Source organism: Gossypium hirsutum, chromosome A11, assembly GCF_007990345.1.
Source record: "Gossypium hirsutum isolate 1008001.06 chromosome A11, Gossypium_hirsutum_v2.1, whole genome shotgun sequence".
Taxonomy (NCBI): Eukaryota; Viridiplantae; Streptophyta; class Magnoliopsida; order Malvales; family Malvaceae; genus Gossypium; species Gossypium hirsutum.
In genome coordinates, this window is record NC_053434.1 from 89,187,401 (window position 1) to 89,210,806 (window position 23,406).

A 23,406-nucleotide genomic window follows, 5' to 3' on the forward strand; every position below is an offset into this window, starting at 1 on the left:
TGCATCGTTTAATGGTTTAGGCTGTGTTTTGATGTAAGAAGGTAAAGTAATAGCTAATGCTTCTAGACAGCTAAAACCACATGAAAGAAATTACCCGATACATGATTTGGAGTTAGCAACTATTGTATTTGCATTGAAAATCTGGTGACATTACTTGTTTGGTGAAAAATGTCACATATTAACATATCACAAGAGCTTGATGTATCTGATAATGTAGAAAGATTTGAATCTGAGGTAGCGCATACGGCTTGAACTATTAAAAGATTATGATTTGATTATTGATTATCATCCGGGAAAGACCAATATGGTTGTAGATGCTCTGAGTAGAAAATTCTTGTTTGCTCCCAGTTATCTTTGTCTAATGATGGTTCATTCATAGCAGAGTTAAAAGTTAAACCAATGTTTCTGCAAGAGATTTGTAAAGCTTAGAAGAGTGATGATGAATTACAAGCTAAACGGGTACTATGTTAGTCAAATTTTGATTTAGAATTTCAGATTGGGTCTGATGACTGCTTATTGTTCAGAGGCAGAATATGGTCTACCGAAGAATTCAAAACTTGTACACAGAGGATTTTTTTATGAAGCTCACAGTGGTACAATGTCTATTCATCCTAGTAGTTTCAAGATGTACAATAATTTGAAAAAGATGTATTAGTGGCCAAGAATGAAACCAGATATTTTTGAATTTGTAACTAAATGATTGATATGTCAGTAAGTAAAAGCTGAACATCAGCTGCCTTCGGGATTATTGCAGCCAGTTACAATACCAGAATGGAAATGGGAAAAAGTTACCATGGATTTTGTATCCAGATTACGCTTATCTTTGACAAAAAAAAGATGCTATTTAGGTAATAGTTGATCGTTTAACAAATTCTACACACTTTATTCCAGTACGTATGAATTTCTCCTTGGAAAGATTGGCTGAATTATATGTTTCTGAGATCGTCAAACTACATGGAGTGCCAGTATCCATTATTTTAGACAAAGATCCCCGATTTACATCTCGATTCTAAAGAAAATTACAAGAAGCTTTAGGTACGCAGTTACATTTTAGTACTACATTTCATCCTCAGACTGATGGTTAATCTGAATGTGTAATACAGATTTTAGAAGATGTGCTTTGGTGTTGTGTATTAGAATTCGAAAGAAATTGGGAGAAGTATTTGCCTTTGGCTGAATTTGCATTTAATAATAGTTATCAGTCAAGCATTAAAATGGCACCATACGAGGCTCTGTATGGTCGTAAATGTAGAACTCCATTGTACTGGACAGAACTTAGTGAGAAAATGACATACAGGGTTTGATTTAGTTCGTGAGATTGAAGGATGGTGAATGTAATTCAGGATAGTTTGAAAGCAGCCTCTAATCGTCAAAAGTCTTATGCTGATCTTAAATGAAAAGAGATAGAATTTCAGGTTGGTGACAAGGTATTCTTGAAAGTATCACATTGTAAGAAAATTCCCCGATTTAGCCGTAAAGAAAAACTAAGTCCACAGTTTATTGGGTCATATGAGATTATTGAAAGAATCGGACCTATTGCTTATCGATTGGCATTACCATTAGAGCTTGACAGAATTCATAAAGTTTTCATGTGCCCATGTTATGACGGTATCGATCAGATCCTTCACATGTAAATTCTCCAATAAAAGTTGAGATTCAGTCTGATATGACTTATAGTAAGGAACCGATCAAAATCCTGGTACGTGAAACAAAAGAGTTAAGAAATCGCGAATCATCAACGGACAATTCTTGCATACTCTTTCAAAAAACACACCGACCTAAGGGGTTTGTTACTCTAATCACAAATTCACTAGACACTACAGGCAAAGTCTTACTGGATACTAAAGTTTCATATAGATAAGAATGAGTCGATCCTGGATCTATCAATGCAATCACAGTAGTATTATAGAGAGTGAAAGTATAGGTAATAATATTTGGAGACGAAGCTTCTTCGCGAGCGCGAATAGCATAAGCTCTGGCAGGTGCTCGGGCTTCAGATCTCACAGCCATGTCTTTAGTCATTCTCTGACTACCACTTACATTACCCGTGTTTCTAGGTGTTCTACCTCTAGCTGTAGTGTTACTCAACCTCGTATTTTGTACTGTACCTTGTTCGGCCAACTCAGGACATTCACGAATAAAATGATCTAATGATCTACATTTAAAACAAGCTCAATCATTCAATCTACAATTTTCTGGATGTCATTTACCATAATGTTTGCACTCAGGTTGATTTGATCTGACATTACCAATACTAGCTATAGAGGTAGCTTTCAAACTCACAAGTGGTCTATCTCGATCACATCTAGAATAACCCGCAGTAGTCTTTGAACGGCTAAAGTCATCTCGGAACTTCTTGGATGCTGAATGAAATGACTTACTCAATGATCTTTTTTGCAAATCTCTAACTTCAAAATTAGCTTTTCTTTTCTCTTTTCCAAGTTCTTTAGCTTTACATGCTCGCTCGACAAGTATCACAAAGTCTTTTCTTTTCAGAATCCCGACTAACAGTTTGATGTCTTCATTCAACCAGTCTTCAAATCTTTTACACATCATATCTTCAGTCGGAATAGATTCTCGTGCATATTGACTTAATCTCACAAATTCTCATTCGTACTCAGTAAGAGACATACAGCCTTGTTTTAGCTCAAGAAAGTCTTTGCAATTCTGATTTATGAATCTCTGACTGGTGTACTTCTTTCTAAACTTAGTTTGAAAGAATTCCCAATTGACTCAGTCTTTTGGAACCATAGATATCAACATTTTCCACCAATGATATGTCGTATCTCTCAAAAGTAAAATAGCATATTTAAGACATTCATCAGAAGTACATGACATTTCATCAAACACTCATATTGTATTCTCGAGCGAAAACTTAGCTCTCTCGGCATCATCATCAGTAGTAGCACAAAACTCTTCAACCCCATATTTTCTAATTTTATCAACCGGTGGCTTACTCAATTAAATCGGATTCACAGCTTGTGGCATAACAGGGACTTGTAGAGGATCAGGCAGGGGTGGAGGTTGGGAAGCAGTCGGATTAGTTCTAATATACTGAGTGAACTCATTCATCATTTGGAAGAAGGCTTGTTTAGCCTCTCCCTCGTGGCTACTCGTAAAAGGTCTAGGATCAAATTGCACTACCCCTTGAGCAGGAGCAGCTGCATTACTTTTAACATCATTAAGAACGGCTCGATTGAGATCCATTTACTATATAAAAACACATTTTAATTGTCAAGAATTATCACACTATATGGAATGTATAGCTAGACTCACATGCGCTACGTTTGTCCTAAAATAGACTAAACCGTAGCTCTGATACTAATTAAATGTAACACCCCTAACTTGTATTCTTAACCTGAATAGGGTTATGAGGTATTACCGATAAATACACATCATTCACAAACATTTATGCATTTCAATAACAAAATACATTCATCTTAATCATAATGTCCTTTCTAAGGTCTTACGAGACCTTAAAACATGGTTAGAAATGGTTTGGGACTAAACCGATATATTTCACAAACTTTGAAAAACTTATAAAAAATTCAAACTTTTGAGGGTCACACACCCGTGTGAATAGGCCATGTGCCTCACACGGCTACCAGACAGGCCTGTGTCACAAGTTGTGTGAAAACAGGGCATACATACTTATTTGCACCACACAGCCAAGGACACGCCCGTGTGCCAGGCCGTGTGAAATCTAAGGGGGTTACTGACTTGGGTCACACGGCCGACCACACGCCCATGTTCCAGCCTGTGTGCCACACACAGCCAATAGACACGCCCGTGTGTCTAGGCCGTGTCAAAACTGTAGGGTATACTAACTTTAAATCGAAGGGTACCTAGGGGACACACGGCTGTATAACATGACCGTGTGTCACACACGGCTGAGACACACGCCTGTGTGTCTACCCGTGTGGACAAAAATAGGCAATTTGCAAAGCCAATTTGCCACCCTTTTTTCCCATGCTCTTCTAGCCATTAAAATGGTATAATTTCATCACAAAAATTGACATCCCAAACATGCCAATTCACAACATTTCATACCATTTCATAATCAATCATTTCACTACTTAAATTCTCAACCAAATTCATAACAAAACAATATACCAAAATCATTAATCTTGCATAACTTCTAAATGTATTTCATCATCACCTTATCACTTATTTCATGCCACAAAACTTACCATTTCAATATCACATAAGCAAGCCACAACATGCCATCATTCCAATCTTACTACTACAATTTATATCTAACCATAATATCAACCACATACCAAACCAAAACAAGTCAACACATAAGACATTATATGCAACTCATGTATCACATATTAAACCCATAGTTCAAGCTAACTTAAATGGCCTTACTTATCAACATCTCACTAGCCTATACATGCCATATACCATATTTACAAAGCTTCAAAAGTACCAACTAGTTGATAGATAGTGTGATGATGCTTCCTAACGATCCTTGAGCCTGAGCTAGCTTCGATAATCTATAAAACAGAGAATGAATACACAAAGTAAGCTTTAAAAGCTTAGTAAGCCATATGCAAATAAATATATACCATAATCAAGATCATTCTCATCAACTAAGAAAATTATAACTAAACACATTTAGATACACAAACCTTTCTCAAAGTACATCTATTCCAATTCACATATAATTTCAACAAATATTTCTTTTTTTCAAGTCTCGTATGAATCTCATATGTACCTAAATCACTTACTAAGTCTCATATTCAATCTTGACTTGACTTTGCCTGTTGAACCCTTCGAAATCACTAAGGATACTCGGATATCTCGTAAAGCTCATACAATGCCATAACCCAGATATGGTTTTACATGTTTTCATATACCGATGCCAATGTCCCAGACGTGGTCTTACAGGAAATCATATAACGATGCCAATGTCCTAGACATGGTCTTACATGTAATCACAATAAAATTCCAATGTTCCATACATGGTCTTACATGTAATCTCATCTCGATAAACCTAATGTCATGGCATATGCATCCTAAGCATTCCTAAGGTTCATACGGGACTACCGGATGTTGTAACTCTGTCGTTTCTTGCTCGTAGTTGCTCATTCATATTCATTGAAATTCAATGAAAAATAATATATATCTAACTCAATGTAAAAGCATGTATTTGCTTATGAACTTACCTCGTATTAAGGGTTGATGTATCGAGTCAACTATTCAACAACTTTTGATTTCCCCCGATCTAAATCCAATATCTTTCTTTCTTGAACCATATGAATTCAAATTTAGCTCATTTAATTACTTATTCATTCAATTTTACCCATAAACAAATATTTAGGTATTTTTGCACTTTAGCCCCTAAAGTTACACATTTATTCAATTTAGTCCCTATTTCATAAATACACAAAATTACACAATTTCTTTCTAATTTCATTCTAGCCTAATTTTATATAGCTTTATATCAACCCATATTTTCATTTATTTCACAAATTTAAACACATATTTTACACTTTTCAAAAATTAGTCTTTTTTATTCAATTTCACTAAAAATCACTTTACAAAACATGATAATCTATCAATAGATAATCATTTTCCATCATCAAACATTCAAGAACACATGAATTCATCAATTGTAAATTTCAAAATCATCAACACTTTAAAAAATTGAGGCATGGGCTAGCTAGATTACTAAGCTACGATCATAAAAACATAGAAATCATTGAAACAGAACAAAAACGGACCTTCAATTGAGCTTCAATATGGCCGAACCCTAAAACATCATCTTTGGCTTCTTTTCTCTTTATTTTCAGTTAAAGATGAATGAAAATAAGATGAATTTTGGCTTTTGTTTTATTTTAATTATCATTAATACATAGTTTACCATTTTACCCTTACTGAAACCTTTATAAAATTATTTAATACATGCCCATTTATGTCCATTCCTATTATCAATGGTCTATTTACAACATAAGAACCTCAAATGTAATAAGCCATATCAAATAGACACCTTTATAAAATAGAATGCAACTTTTTCATTTTACGCGATTAAGTCATTTTTCTCAAATTAACCACTTAAACGATAAAATTAACACACAAAACTTTCACACATATCTAATCTCATGCCGTAAACACAAAAAATAATGTTAAAATAATTTTTTAACCTCGAATTTGTGGTTCTAAAACCACTATTTCTATTTAGGCTAAAAACTGGGCTGTTACAACTCTCCCCCTTGGGGATTTTCGCCCCTGAAAATCTTACCAGTGAATAGGTTTGGATATTCCTTCCTCATAGAATCCTCGAGTTCCCACGTAGCTTCTTCTACCCCGTGTCGATACCATAACACTTTTACTAACGCTATTCTTTTGTTTCTCAGCTTTTTGATCTCACGAGCTAAAATTTGGATTGGTTCTTCACTATATGATAAATCTGACTAAATCTCAAATTCAGTAGGGGAAATAACATCTTAAAAATCGGATTTGTATCTTTGTAGCATCGATACATGAAGTACATTGTGAATATTTCCTAACTCAGACTGCAATGTTAGTCGATAAGCAACTGGTCCAACTCGCTCGATAATCTCATACGGCCCAATGAATCTCAGACTCAATTTACCTTTACGACCAAATTTGAGTATCTTCTTCCACGAAGATACTTTCAAAAACACTTTATCCCTGATTTGAAACTCAATATCTTTCCGTTTCAAGTCTGCGTATGATTTCTAATGATCTGACGCTGCTTTCAGACTTTCACGAATCACTTTTACTTTTTGTTCAATCTCTTTGATCAAATCAACCCCGTGTATCTTATTCTCACTGAGTTTAATCCAATAAAAAGGTGTTCAGCATTTGCGACCGTACAAAGCTTCGTAAGGTGCCATTTTTATACTCAATTGAAAACTGTTGCTATACGTGAATTCAATCAACGAAAATATTTTTCCCACGTACCTTCAAATTCAAGAATGCAACAACGTAATATATCCTCAAGTATCTGAATAACTCGCTCAGTTTGACCATCTTTCTGTGGGTGAAAAGCAGTACTGAAATGTAGCTTTGTACCTAATGCGTCTTGCAGTTTCTTCCAAAACCGCAATGTGAATCTCAAATTTCTATCCGAAATAATAGAAACAGGTACTCCGTGTAATCTCACAATCTCGGAGATGTACAACTCAGCAAACTTGCCAAGTGAATAATCTATACGCATAGGAATGAAATGAGCCAATTTTGTCAACCTGTCAACCTGTCAACTACAACCCAGATTGCATCTTTCTTACTCGGAGATAGGGGCAAACCCAAAACAAAATCCATAGTTACTCTATCCCATTTCCACTCAGGAATCATAATTGGCTGAATAAACTAGATGGCACTTGATGCTCAACTTTAACTTGCTGACAGATTCAACATTTAGAAACAAATTCTAAAATATCACGTTTCATACCATGCCACCAATAAAGTTGCTTCAAATCATTATACATTTTTGTACTTCCTGAATGAACAGATAAACGACTACTATGTGCTTCGTTCAACATCATCCATATTAACTCTGAATTTCTTGAAACACATATTCGGCCTCTAAATCTTAAACAGTCATCTGAATCAACTTGAAACTCTAAATCAGGGTTTGAATCACACTGAGCTCATTTTTCTAACATTTCATTATTACTCTTCTGAGCTTCATAAATCTGCTGAATAAACAATGGTCTCACTTTCAACTCAGCTACAATTGAGCCGTCATCAGATAGAGCCAACTGAATATTCATTGCACGTAAAACAAACAAAGATTTTTGACTTAATGCATCAACAACAACATTTGCTTTTCTCGGATGGTAGTCAATCACTAACTCGTAATATTTTAGCAATTCTAGCCATCTCCGCTGTGGCAAATTCAAATCTTTTTGAGTCATTAGATATTTCAAACTCTTATGATATGAATAAACATGACATTTCTTACCAAACAAATAATGATGCCAAATTTTCAACTCAAACAAAATGGCTGCCAATTCTAATTCATGTGTCAGTAATTCTTTTCATGCAGCTTTAATTTTCTCGAGGCATAAGCTATGAATTTGCCTTCCTGCATCAAAACAAAACTCAGAGCATTTAACAATGCATCATTATAGATCACAAATTCTTTACTCGATTCTAGCTGAACTAATACTAGAGCTTCAGTCAAAAGAGTTTTCAGCTGATCAAAACTTTTTTGACATTTTTTGGACCATCCGAACTTTACATCTTCCTAAAGCAATCTTGTCAACAGAGTCACAATGATCAAAAAGCCTTTTACAAACTGTTTATAGTAACCAGCTAATCCCAAAAAACTATAGACTTCGGATACATTTCTCAGAGGCTTCCAATCCATTATTACAGAAATCTTGCTTGGATCTACTCGAATACCCGATGCTAGCACAATATGCCCCAGAAAACTGACATCACGCAACCAGAATTCACATTTCTTGAACTTTGTAAATAGTTGGTTATCTCGCAAAGTCTGTAACAGTACCCTCAGATGTTTAGCATCCTCAGATTCATCACGGGAAGAAATCAAGATGTCATCTATAAACACAACAACAGATCGATCCAAATACAGTCTAAAAATCCAATTCATTAGATCCATAAAAATAACAGGTGCATTCGTTAGTCCGAAAGGCATAACTAAAAACTCATAATGTTCGTACCTCATTTGAAAAATAGTTTTCGGCACATCAGAGTCTTTAATTCGCAACCAATAGTAGCCTGATCTCAAATCTATCTTTGAAAATATGATAGCCCCATTCTGCTAATCAAACAAATCATCTATTCTGGGCAGAGAATATTTATTCTTAATAGTCACTTTATTGAGCTGTCGATAGTCAATGCACATTATCATAGTTCCGTCTTTCTTTTTCATAAAAAAAATCGGTACACCCCAGGGAGAATAACTCGGTCGTGTGAAACCTCTATCAATCAATTCTTGCAACTGAGCTTTCAACTCCTTCAATTCAGTAGGTGCCATTTTGTACAGAGCTATTGATATTGGAGTTGTTCTCGACACTAACTCAATACCAAACTCTACCTCTTGAATCGGCAGCAAACCTGATAATTCTTCAGGAAACACATCCGGATATTCACACATAACTGATACTAATTCAATGTTCTTTTCGGTCACTTTAGAGTCGAGTACATAAGCAAAGTAAGCTTCATAACCTTTTCTCATATAACTCCGATCTAACATCGAAGAAATCACTGCTGGTAAACCATTCAAATCATCTGATTCAATCTGGATAATTTTAATATTCTAACATCTCAAATCAATCATTTTTCATTTACAGTTTACAATAACATCATGTAATGTTAACTAATCCATACCCAGAATTATATCAAATTCATCAATGGCAACAACATCAGATTGGCCGAAAAACAAAAATCCCGAATCATCAACGGACAATTCTTGCATACCCTATCAACCAAAACACACCGGTCTAAAGAGTTTGATACTCTAATCACAAATTCAATAGACTCTACAGGCAAAGTCTTACTGGATACTAAAGTTTTACATATATAAAAATGAGTAGATCCTGGATCTATCAATGCAATTACAGTAGTATCATTGAGAGTGAAAGTACCGGTAATAACTTCTGGAGTTGAAGCATCTTCGTGAGCGCGAATAGCATAAGCTCTTGCAGGTGCTTGGGCTTCAGATCTCACAACCATGTCTTTAATCATTCTCTGACTACCACTCACATTACCCATGTTTCTGTGTGTCTGCCTCTAGCTGTAGTGTTACTCGACCTCATATTCTGTTCTATATCTTGTTCAGCCAACTCAGGACATTCACGAATAAAATGATCTAATGATCTACATTTAAAACAAGCTCGATCATTCAATCTACAATTGTCGGGATGTCATTTACCACAATGGTTGCACTCAGGTTGATTTGATCTTACATTACCAACACTAGCTATAGAGGTAGCTTTCGAACTCACAGGTGGTCAGTCTCGATCGCATCTACAATAACCCGCAATAGTCTTTGAATGGCTAAAGTCATCTTAGAATTTCTTGGATACTGAATGAAATGACTTACCCGATGATCTTTTTCACAAATCTCTAACTTCAAAATTAGCTTTTTTTTATCTTTTCCAAGTTCTTTAGCTTTGCATGCTCGTTCGACAAGTATCACAAACTCTTTTCTTTTCAGAATCCCGACTAATAGCTTGATGTCTTCATTCAACCCGTCTTTAAATCTTTTACACATTATAGCTTCAGTCGAAACGCATTCTCGTGCATATTGACTTAATCTCACAAATTCTCGTTCGTACTCAGTAAGAGACATACAACCCTATTTTAGCTCAAGAAACTCTTTGCATTTTTGATCTATGAATCTCTAACTGGTGTACTTCTTTCTAAACTCAGTGTGAAAGAATTCCCAATTGACTCATTCTTTTGGAACCATAGATATCAACGTTTTCCACCAATGATAAGCCGTATTTCTCAAAAGTGAAACAACACATTTAAGACATTCATCAGGAGCACATGACATTTCATCAAACACTCATATTGTATTCTTGAGCCAAAACTTAGCTCTCTCGGCATCATCATCAGTAGTAGCATGAAACTCTTCAGCCTCATATTTTCTAATTTTATCAACCGGTGGCTTACTCAATTGAATCGGATTCACAGCTTGTGGCATAAGAGGGACTTGTAGAGGATTAGGCGGAGGTGGAGGTTGTGAAGTAGTTAGATTAGTTCTAATATACTGAGTGAACCACTCATTCATCATTTGGAAGAAAGCTTGTTTAGCCTCTCCCTCGTGGCTACTCGTAATAGGTCTAGAATCAGATTGCACTGCCCTTGAGTAGGAGCAGGTGCATTACTTTCAACATCATCATCTATGGCTCGATCAGGATCCATTTACTATATAAAAACACATTTTAATTGTCAAGAATCATCACACTATCATAATTGACAAATATGGCATGTATATCTAGACTCACACGTGCTACATTAGTCTTAAAATCATCAACACTTTCAAAAATTGAACCATGGGCTAGCTAGATTACTAAGCAACGATCACAAAAACATAGAAATCATTGAAAACGAAACAAAAACGGACCCTCAATTGAGCTTCAAAATGGGCGAACCCTAAAACATCATATTTGGCTTCTTTTCTCTTGATTTTTGATTAAAGATGAATGAAAATAAGATGAATTTTGGATTTTGTTTTATTTTAATTATCATTAATACATAGTTTACCATTTTACCCTTAATGAAACCTTTATAAAATCATTTAATACATGCCCATTTGTGTCCATTCCCACTATCAATGGTTTATTTACAACATACGGACCTCACATTTAATAAGCCATATCAAATAGACACCTTTATAAAATAGAATGCAACTTTTATTTTACGCGATTAAGTCCTTTTTCCAAAATTAACCACTTAAACGATAAAATTAACACACGAAACTTTCACACATATCTAAACTCATGCCGTAAACACATAAAATAATATTAAAATAATTTTTTGACCTCTGATTTGTGGTTTCGAAACCACTATTTCTACTTAGGCTAAAAACTGGGCTGTTACATGAATTCTAGTAGCTAGAAGGATTAAATAGCTATGAAATTCAAAACTTGATGTCTTATATGGTAATTAGACCACTAAGAAAAAGTTAGTAGATATTTATGATGAATCATCCATGGAAAATTATAAAAAAAGGACTAAATTGGAAAGTGGAAAAATTAATGTATGATAAATAAATTAAATAGAAATATCATATTATTATCATCTTCTTCCCCCCCCCCAAAAAAAAGAAAAAAATTACATGGAAACCTTAGGAAAGAGAAAGCAAGTTTTTTTGGCTTAATTGGGTAAGTATTCTTGACCCGTTTTTAGTAATTTTTATATTTTTGAGATTGTAGTAACCTAATATTCGTATTTTGGGGATTAATTTTAAAGTTATCAAAGTATTAAAAGTTTTCCATGGATGAATATGTTGAAAATTTGAAATTTATGGTAGAAAATGAAAGGTTGTTGATACATAAACAACTTTTGTAAAGTAAATTTTAATGAAATTTTGATTTAGGGACTAAACTGTAAAGATGTAAAATTCATGGAAAAATTTTTATTTTTATGAAATATATGTGCTGCAAATGTTATATGTAAGAATCAGTTAGGCTTGGAATAAGGATTAAATTGCATGAATTTTATTTTCCGAGCCTAGGGACAAAATTGTCATTCATGAAAAGTATAGAGGTAAAATGATAATTTTTCCTAGGAAGTGAACTGAGTTCAATTGATTATGAAATGGATTAAATTGATGTTAAATCCATTTAAATAGATCTGGAAAGATCAAATAAAGAGTTAGATCGAGGAAAAGAAAATGTGATATCAAATAAAAAGTTAGATCGAGGAAAAGAAAAGGTGATAAATTAGCAGATTTACTAACACAAACAAGTGACAAGGTAAGTTTGTTTAACTAAACTGTGTTTATTCTTATGCTTGAATTGAGTGTGGTATGTGATTATATGAATTAAATATATGTAACATCCTGATTTAGGGTCTAGTCAGAACAGTGATTTCGAGACCACAAATTTGGCGTAAGAAAATTTATTTTTTTATATTTTTATAGTCTACGATTTTACGAAATGATTTTATGATAATTTCGTTTGAAAATTTTGACTTTTGGACACTCAAATTAGTCAAAAGGGCTAAATCATAAAAAGTGCAAAAGTTGGGTTCTACATGCTAGACGTGTCCAATTGTTATTAAATTTTAAATTTAAGATTCGTCTTAGGTTTCATTCCCCTTAGGTATTTAGGGGTTTTAGTTCATATCTAAATATGAAAACATTTCAGAAGAATAAAGAATACAAAACATAAAGAAAACCCAAAACTCCTGAAGGGAAATTGAGGAGAGATCTTTAGTCTTGATGGTGAATCCGGCTTCTGAGATGGATCAATCGACTTCCTTGGAGTAATTCCTTACTCCCCCTTCTCTGTCTCTCTTTTCTTCCTCCTCTAGGGTGTATTTATAGGCTTTGGGATGCCTAGAAGCCCTCAAAATTAGCCTTTTTCGAATTGGACTCAACTTGGGCTCAGTAGGGACATGCCCGTGGTACACGCCCGTGTTCAAATACTTTAGGCCGTGTTCGAGCCTGCCAAATTAACATGGCCGTGTGGTCGGCCCGTGTGAGGAGGTCCAGGTCGTGTTGATTTCGTATTTTTTCCCATTTTCTCCGTTTTTGGCCCATTTTTCATTACTTTCGCTCTTCTATGCTCTCCTAAGTGTAAAACATGAAATTAAAGCATTAGGAGCATCGAATTCACCAATTCTAATGGAAAATAATTCATAAAATGTGTTAAACATGGGGTAAAAATATGTATAATTTAAGGTTTATCAACAATCATTAACAAATAATCATATCATATACGATTATCAAACTATAAGTTCAAACACAAACTAGCCATATCACATGGCTAAATATATATATCACAAATCATAATCCCACAACTTTTAGCCTATACATGCCATACTTTAATATATACATTTTCAAAGTACCAAAATAAGGTTCGATAGTGTGGTGACAATCCTCGACGATCCCTGAGCTCACAGTAGCTTCGATATCTAAAAGTAATGCAAACACACACAATGTAAGCTTTCAAAAGCTTAGTAAGCCATATACAAATAAACATATCATTCAAAGCAAATAAGTATCATCAAATCATTTATAATTTGTATACCAATGCTAACACAAATCTCATATTCAAATACTTACCTTTCATTCTCAAATAGGCTATACAAAGTAAACATACCTAAATCTGATATGATTTCACAAAGTTATTCATTTTCTCGGAATGCCCGTTTGAACTGTTCGGAAACATAAGGATACATGGATAACTCGAAAAGTTCATACAATGCCAGCATCCCAGACGTTGTCTTACATGTAATCAAACATCGATGCCACTATCCCAGACAAGGTCTTACACAAAATCATATACAATGCTAATGTCCCAGACATGGTCTTACACGTAAAATAGAAGTCAATGCTAAAGTCCCAGATGTGGTCTTACACGATAACACATATCAGAAATCCTATGTCATGACATATGTATCCTAACCATTCCTAAGGTTCGTACAGGACTTTTCGAACGTCGAAACTTTGTCGACTCTTTCTCGAATAACACATAATGAGCTTCAATATTCATTCATCACAATTCAACATCATATAAACAATAATAATTCATTTCAAGCACATTTATTTGTATATCGACTTACCTCGTACGGATTCAGATGAATGAAGTAGGTTACTTGACAACTTTCGACTTTCCCCGATCTAACTCCGTTTTCTTTAATTCTTGATCTTAATTAATGAAAATCAAAGTCAAACCCTAGCTTGAGTTTTCTCTCTTTTTCCTTTGCTAATTTCGGCTATATGAACACATAATGGCTTATTTTCATACCTTATTTTAATTATGATTCATTTTATAATTAGTTTACCATTTTTCCCTTTGTTATAAAACTAATAAATCAATAAAAACAAGGCCATTAGTGTCCATTAACCATGTAAATGGCATATTAACCACATAAGGACATCTCAAATAATAAGCCAAATCAAATAGGCACTTTTAACAAATAGCAAGCAACTTTTATCTTTTACTCGATTAGGTCCTTTTTCAAAATTAAGCACACAAAAATTCAAATTTCCATACGAGACTTTCACACATGCTCATTCACATATCATAAACATGGAAAATAATATTTAAATATTTTTCTGACATGGATATGTGGTCCCAAAACTACTATTCTGGGTAGGGTCTAAACCGGACTGTTACAATTCTCCTCCTTAGGGATTTTCATCCCCGAAAATCTTACTGTTGAACAGATTTGGATATTTTTGTCTCATAGCATCTTCAGGCTCCAACGTGGGCTCTTCAATATCATGTTGATGCCACATGACTTTTACTAACGGAATTTTCTTATTTCGTAGCTCTTTAACCTTGAGAGCTAAGATACAGATCGGCTTTTCTTCGTAAGTTATATCGCACTGAATTTCAATCTCAGATGGGGAAATCACATGCGACGGATCCTATCTTTATCATCAAAGCATCAATACGTGGAACACATTATGAATCTTTTCTAACTCTAGTGGTAACAACAATCTATATGCTACCGGCCCAATACGCTTGATAATCTCATACGACTCAATGAACCTCGGACTCAATTTTCCTTTTCTACTGAGCCGAAGTACTTTCTTCCACAGAGATACTTTCAAAAACAATTTATCGCCGATCTCAAACTCAATGTCTTTTCTTCTCAAATCCGCATAAGTTTTCTGACGATCAGAAGCTGCTTTTAAGCTATCTTGGATCACTTTTACTTTCTGTTCAGCTTCTTTCATCAAATCAATTCCGTGAATCTTATATTTGCTGAGCTCAATCCAATACAAAGGTGTACGGCATTTATGACCATATAAAGCTTCGTATGTTTCCATTTTAATGCTTGACTGAAAACTATTATTATAAGTGAATTCAATCAAAGGCAAATACTGTTCCCACGTACCTTCAAACTCAAGAATGCAACATCTTAACATATCCTCTAGTATCTTAATAATCCGCTCAGATTGACCGTCCGTTTGCGGGTGAAAAGCAGTACTGAAGTGCAATTTAATACCCAGAGCATCTTGTAATTTCTTCCAGAATCATGATATGAATCTCGGATCTCTCTCAGAAATTATAGACAATGGCACACCATGCAATCTCATGATATCAGAAATGTACAACTCAGCTAATTTATCAAGCGAGTAATCAGATCGTACCGGAATAAAATGAGCTGATTTTGTCAAATGATCAACTACAACCTAGATAGCATCTTTCTTTCTCAGAGACAATGGCAACTCAAAACAAAGTCTATTGTCACTCGATCCCATTTCCACTCCGAAACCATAATCGGTTGTAACAAACCAGATGGCACTTGATGCTTAGCTTTAACTTGCTGACAGATCAAACATTTTGAAACAAAGTCAGAAATATCTCTTTTCATTCTAGACCACCAATAATGCTGTTTCAAATCATTATACATTTTTGTACTACCTAGTGTACAGATTGTGAGCTTCATTCAAAATCATCTGAATTAACTCCGGGTTTCTCGACACACAAATCCTATCTCAGAATCTCAAACAATCATCTTTTTCAACTCTGAATTCTAAATCAAACTCAAAATCACACTAAGCTCATTTAGCTAAAATCTCATTATCAATCTTCTGAGCTTTGATAATTTGTTGTAAGAACAATGGTCTTGCTTCCAATTTAGCTAAAACTGAACCATCATCGGATAGAACCAAAGGAGCATTCATCACACGCAAAGCATCAGTAACAACATTTGCTTTGCCCAGATGATAATCAACCATAAGGTCATAGTCTTTTAGCCGTTCTAACCATCTTCACTGTCGTAGATTCAAATCTTTCTGTGCCATCAGTTACTTCAAACTCTTATGATCAGAATATACATCACATTTCTCACCAAACAGATAGTGGCACCAAATCTTTAGAGCAAACACAATCGCGGCTAACTCAAGATCGTGTGTCGAATAGTTCTTTTCGTGCGGCTTCAACTGTCTTGAAGCATAAGAAATGACTTTGCCTTCTTGCATCAAAACACATCCTAGACCGATCAACGAAGCATCACTATAGATCACAAATTCTTTACCCGATTCGGGTTGTACAATACCGGAGCTTCAGTCAACAAAGTTTTTAATTGATCAAAGCTGTTCTGACACTTTTTAGACCATTCAAACTTCACATCTTTCTGAAGCAGATTCATCAACAGAGTCACAATTATCGAAAAGCCTTTTACAAATCATCTATAATAACCAACAAATCCTAGAAAACTGCAGACTTCAGAGACATTCCTTGAAAGCTTTCACTCTAAAATAGCTAAAATTTTGCTCGGATCAACTCGAATACCAGATGCTGATACAATATGACCCAGAAAACCAACTTCTCGCAACCAGAATTCACATTTACTGAATTTCGCATACAACTGTTTATGTAACACCCCAAACCCGTCCTAGAAGTTAGGCCCGAATCTAACGTGTCATATTGAAGTGTTTTTCGAAAACCATGTTCTCATTGAAAACCCTTATTGCTACTCAAAACCTCTAGCCATTTTAAAACTTGTGAAATGTTAATTCCCTTAAAACCTTACTTGCTGCGAAAGCTTACTTTTAAATAGTTGCGGAAAAGTGATATTTTGAAAATCAGTTGTTGTTTTGAAAAACCGTGTCCTACTTCTAACAGATATTAAGCATACTAAATAAATTTCCCAAATAAAAAGTTAAGAAAATAAAGAGGCCTTAATACAACCCAAATCAAAAACCAAAGTGCTTAACTAAATAAATGAAATAGAAAAACATATGCAGTTGTGTGGTCGTCTTCGAGTCCCTCTGCGACACTGATCCACTTAACGCTAGGGATTACCCTCAGTGTGTAATCCCCTTACTAGAGTAACAGTCAGTAAACAAATAGAATTCAGAATCAGTCTGGGCCAGAGCCTATTATAGTAACAATATAGACCGGTTCAAAGCATACGTGGGCCAAAGCCTGTTACAATATCATTTGGGTCACAGCCCATAATAGAATTAATTGGGCCTAGCCCATCTTAGCCTCAGTTGGGCCAAAGCCCACATCGCAATAATATCACAATAATATCATACGTGCAACGCTGTGCAACCCACCCCAATAATCCAACCACTACACACCAACTCTATCCCCTGGTACACATCATGTGGGGATATAAATATCGACCCACCCATCCGATACACATCAATGGTAGCCCGGTTGTGGTACTACCTTCATTGCAGCAAGCTGCTAATCAAATATTAGGCTTAATAGCCATCGGTGGATCCACGATCATCAAGCAACCATGCGATCCTTATATACTTCATCCGTTCCATAATTCCTAACCCATGCAATATGTCATGTATGTCATGCTCAATCATCACACGTGTATGCAGAATGGGCATACTTAGTAATAGTCTTTTAAACATATATTAAGAACATATCAGTCATACAACCACAGTCAAGTCAATTAAAACGCGGTCATACATTCATAATCAAATCAGTCAAATTCAAAGCCTAAGTTGGTCATTTACCCTCAAGGGTAAAATAGTCATTTTACCCTACAGGGGTATGTCAGTCATTTTACACTATAAAGGTATTTCGATAATTTAAAACTACAAGTGTATTTCGATAATTTTATAAATCGGGGGTGTTTCGGTAATTTTACAAATCGAGGGTATTTCGATAGTTTTACAAACTGAGGGTGTTTTGATAATTTTACAAATCGAGGGTATTTCAATAATTTTACAAACTGAGGGTATTTCGATAATTTTACAAATCGAGGATATTTCGATAATTTTACAAATCAGGGTACTTCGGTAATTTTACAAATCGGGGGTGTTTCAGTAATTTCTTTTTATTATGGGTTTATTATTTACCTTGGCCCGTTAACAAGTCCTCGTTGGCTAAAGTGAACAGATACTATGCACCAAGTAGGATTCCAGAGAAGAGGAGGTGAGTCATTAAGACCGCTTAAGTACCAAGCTCTCCCTAGATCCAATCCTAGACATGCATATACCCATTGCTTTAAGAGAAAAACCAAAATAAATTGCAAGAGCCAAGACTTGAACCCAGGCTCCCTTACAACCTTAATGACGCTACAACCACTAGACCACATGCTTCCTTGTGACATTTATTTACCACAATAATTTAAAAGGCCTTCATCCAAGCACCCAGAGTTTTATTCACTTAAAACCAAAATATTTGCTAAAGCCCAAGTTTGAACCCAAGATTTCTCCAACAGTTCTAAGGGCCATTAACCACTAAAGTAGACATTTAATTGTGTCATTTCCTTGAACAATTAAATGCTTATATACAACCTCCTTACGGACCCATACTCAAGGCCCAATACTTCTAGGCCCAAATTTGGGGCATTACAGTTTATCTCGCAAAGTGTGTAACACTATTCTCAAATGCTCGGCATGTTCGGTTTGATCACGAGAGTAAATCAATATGTCATCAATGAATACAATAACAAATGGATCTAAGTATAGTCTGAAAATTCTATTCATCAAATCTAGAAAGATAGCAGGTGCATTAGTCAATCTGAAACGCATAACTAAGAATTCATAGTGTCCGTACCTCGTTTGAAAAGCCGTTTTCAAAATGTCTGAGTCTTTTACTCGTAACTGATAATAGCCTAATCTCAAATCTATTTTCAAAAACATAGTAGCTCCTTTCAATTGATCAAACAAGTCATCGATTTGGGGCAAAGGATACTTATTCTTGATAGTCACTTTATTCAACTAACGATAATCTACACACATTCTCATCATATTATCTTTCTTTTCCATGAATAGAACTGGAGCACCCCAAGGTGAGAAACTCGATCTAGCAAATCCTTTATCAGTCAATTCTTGCAACTCAGACTTTAATTCTTTTAATTCAGTTGGAGCCATAATATACAGAGCTATCGAAATTGGAGTACTACCAGGTACCAATTCAATGCCAAATTAAACTTTTCTAACCGGAGGTAAACTCGGAATTTCTTCAAGAAACACATCAGGAAACTCACATACAACAAGCACTAATTCAACTTTCTTTTCTGATAGTTTCGAATCAATTACATAAGCAAATTAGGCTTCACAACCCATTCTTACAATACTCAAAGCTCTCATCAAAGATATCATAGCAGACAATCCATTCAAATCACTAGATTCAATTCTGTCTATTTCATCATTCTTGCATCTCAAATCAATAATTTTTCATTTGCAATTCACAACAGCATCATGCAAAGTTAACCAGTCCATATACAGAATTATATCAAATTCATCAAAGGGCAACAGCATTAGATCAGCTAGAAAACAAGTGTCTCGAAACATTAACGGACATTTCTTGTAGACTTTATCAACCAAAACACATCTGCCTAGGGGGTTCAAAACTCTAATTACAAATTCAATAGACTCTACAAGCAAAGTCTTACTGTTCACTAAGTTTTTTCATATATACGAATGTGTCGATCTAGGATCTATCAAAGCAATCACAGAAGTATCATAAAGAATAAATGTACCCGTAATCACATCTGGTGATGAAGCTTCCGCACGAGCTTGGATAGCATAGGCTCTGGCAGGTGCACGAGCCTCGGATCTAACAGTTGTATCTTTTGTCCCTCTCTGACTGCCACTTACATTTCTCATATTTCTGGGAGGTCTACAATAAGAAGCATTGCCACTCGATCTCAAATTTTGCACACTTTCTTGCTCGACATATTCAGGGCAATCATCGATAAAATGGTCTAACGATCCACATTTGAAACAAGCCCGATCATACAGCCTACAATTACCGGGATGTCTTTTACCACAATGCTTGAAATCAGGGTGATTAGAATTAGCACTTCTGACACTGGTAACGGATGTAGCTGGAGCTTTGAAGTTCGATTGCGATTTAGCACGACCTCTATTCGAATGCCCCACATTAGCCTTTGAACGGCTATTATCATTTCTAAACTTCTTTGATGTAGACTGAAATGACTTGCCCGATGATCTCTTTCGTACTTCTCTAGCTTTAGAATCAGGATTTCTTTTCTCTCTCCTGAGATCTTCAGCTTTACATGCTCGTTCAACAAGCACAACGAATTCTTTGATTTCAAGAATCCCAACTAGCAAACAAATATCCTAGTTCAAATCATCTCTAAATCTTTTGCACATTATTGCTTCCGTAGTTACACATTCATGACCATACTGAATCAATTTTACAAATTCATGCTCGTATTCTGTGACAGACATATGTCCTTGTTTAAGATCGAGAAACTCTTTACGTTTTTGATCGATGAATCTCTGACTGATGTATTTCTTTCAAAACTCAGCTTGAAAGAAGTCCTAGGTGACTCGTTCACTCGAAACTGTCGATATCAAAGTTTTCCACCAGTGATACACTGTATCTCTCAGAAGTGAAATGGAATATTTTATACATTCCTCGGGATTCAAAGACAATTCATGAAACATTCTGATCGTGTTCTCTAACCAGAACTCAACCTTTTCAGCATCATCGCTCGTTGTAGCTCAGAAATCTTCAGCCCCATACTTTCTAATCTTATCTACCAAAGGCTTATATATCTAAACCGGGTTCACTGATGGCATAACAGGAGCTTGTGGGGAATTAACCGGGGGTGGAGGTTGTTGTATAGCCAGATTGGTTATAATATATTGGCTAAACCAATCGTTCATCATTTGATAGAAGGCTTGTATAACCTCTCCATCATGGCTACTCATAGCCAGTCTAGAATCGAATGGCGCTGTCCCTTGCGCGGGAGCAGGCGTATTGCTTTCGACATCGTCTGCTACGGCTCGTTCAGAATCCATTTGCTATATAAAAGCACATTTCAATGTTAGGATTCATCACACTATCGCAATTCATAAATATGGCATGTATAGCTAGACTTACATACGCTATGGTAGTCCTAGAACTGACTAAACCATAACTCTGATACCAATAAAATTCTAACACCCCTAACCTGTAACTGTTGTCAAAATAGGTTAAAAGGCATTACTGGACTTATAATAACATTCAGAAAAATCATTAACAAATAATCATATCATATACTATTATCAAACTATAAGTTCAAACACAAACTAGTCATATCACATGGCTAAATATATATATCACAAATCATAATCCCACAACTTCTAGCCTATACATGCCATACTTTAATATATACATTTTCAAAAAACCAAAATAAGGTTCGATAGTGTGGTGACAATCCTCGATAATCCCCAAGCTCATAGTAGTTTTGATATCTAAAAATAATGCAAAGACACACAAAGTAAGCTTTCAAAAGCTTAGTACACCATATACAAATAAACAAATCATTCAAAGAAAATAAGTATCATCAAGTCATTTATACTTTGTATACCAATGCTAACACAAATCTCATATTCAAATACTTACCTTTAATTCTCAAATAAGTTATAAAAAGTAAACATACCTAAATCTGATATGATTTCACAAAGTTATTCATTTTCTCGGAATGCCTTTTGAACCATTTGAAAACATAAGGATACGCGGATAACTCAAAAATTTCATACAATGCCAACGTCCCAGACATCGATGCCACTGTCCCAAACAAGGTCTTACACAAAATCATATACGACGCTGATGTCCCAGACATGGTCTTACACGTAAAATAGAAGTCAATGCCAACGTCCCAGATGTGGTCTTACACGATAACACATATCAGAAATCCTATGTCATGACATATGTATCCTAACCATTCCTAAGGTTCGTACAGGACTTTTCGAACGTCGAAACTTTGTCGACTCTTTCTCGAATAACACATAATGAGCTTCAATATTCATTCATCACAATTCAACATCATATAAACAATAATAATTCATTTCAAGCACATTTATTTGTATATCGACTTACCTCATACGGATTCAGATGAATGAAGTAGGTTACTTGACAACTTTCGACTTTCCCCGATCTAACTCCGTTTTCTTTAATTCTTGATCTTAATTAATGAAAATCAAAGTCAAACCCTAGCTTGAGTTTTCTCTCTTTTTCCTTTGCTAATTTCGGCTATATGAACACATAATGGCTTATTTTCATACCTTTTTTAATTATAATTCATTTTATAATTAGTTTACCATTTTACCCTTTATTATAAAACTAATAAATCAATAAACACAAGGCCATTAGTTCCCATTAACCATGTAAATGGAATATTAACCACATAAGGACCTCTCAAATAATAATCCAAATTATAGGCACTTTTAACAAATAGCAAGCAACTTTTACCTTTTACGCGATTAGGTCTTTTTTCAAAATTAAGCACACAAACATTCAAATTTCCATACGAGACCTTCACCCATGCTCATTCACATATCATAAACACGGAAAATAATATTTAAATATTTTACTGACATGGATATACGGTCCCGAAACCACTATTCCAACTAGGGTCTAAACCAAACTGTTACATTGAAACATGCTACAATGGAGAAATTATGGCTGCTAGATAGAAAGTCGAGTAATGTTAAATTATTTTGATAAAACAAAATAGGGTAAACATGTGAATAGGTTATATTACAACCTTGAGATTTATAACTATTTTTATATTAACTTGTGCTAATATTGTCAAGCATAGTATATGACTGGCATGAGTTGCTCATTATTTTCATATGAACTTACTAAGCTTTAAGCTGGCTTCCCCTTTCATTTCCCATCTCTTATAGGTTAATTTAGCTAGCTTGGGTTGGAGACCGCCAGAGATGCCATCACACTATCAAGTTATCATGCGGATATAAGTGAACGCAAGTATTTTAAGTTTATGGCATTATAGGGACTTTGTCTTTCGATTAAATTGTGTCATTGTTAATGTGGCCAA

The 23,406-nt window shown here is 35.0% G+C and overlaps 1 protein-coding gene across 1 annotated transcript; it reads right to left on the reverse strand.

The window, feature by feature from the left end:
- Window positions 1-8,221: 8,221 nt before the first annotated feature.
- On the reverse strand, window positions 8,222-9,714 carry LOC121210029 (uncharacterized). The gene is made up of 4 exons (XM_041082101.1): window positions 9,562-9,714; window positions 9,058-9,241; window positions 8,414-8,538; window positions 8,222-8,272 (listed from the first exon to the last, which is right to left on the reverse strand). Exons 1-4 carry the CDS (start codon window positions 9,712-9,714, stop codon window positions 8,222-8,224), a joined length of 513 nt encoding a protein of 170 aa, XP_040938035.1.
- Between the last annotated feature and the right edge of the window lie 13,692 nt (window positions 9,715-23,406).

Bases quoted from the DNA above. Each gene is read 5' to 3' on its own strand.
- LOC121210029 (XM_041082101.1), bottom strand. From the start codon at position 9,714: ATGGGTAATGTGAGTGGTAGTCAGAGAATGATTAAAGACATGGTTGTG. The intron at 9,242-9,561 runs GTAATTGCATTG...AAAATTATCCAG, and splicing joins TCACTCTCAATGATACTACT to ATTGAATCAGATGATTTGAA. The intron at 8,539-9,057 runs GTTTGCTGCCGA...TTGTGTTTATAG, and splicing joins GTTTCCTGAAGAATTATCAG to ATGACATCTTGATTTCTTCC.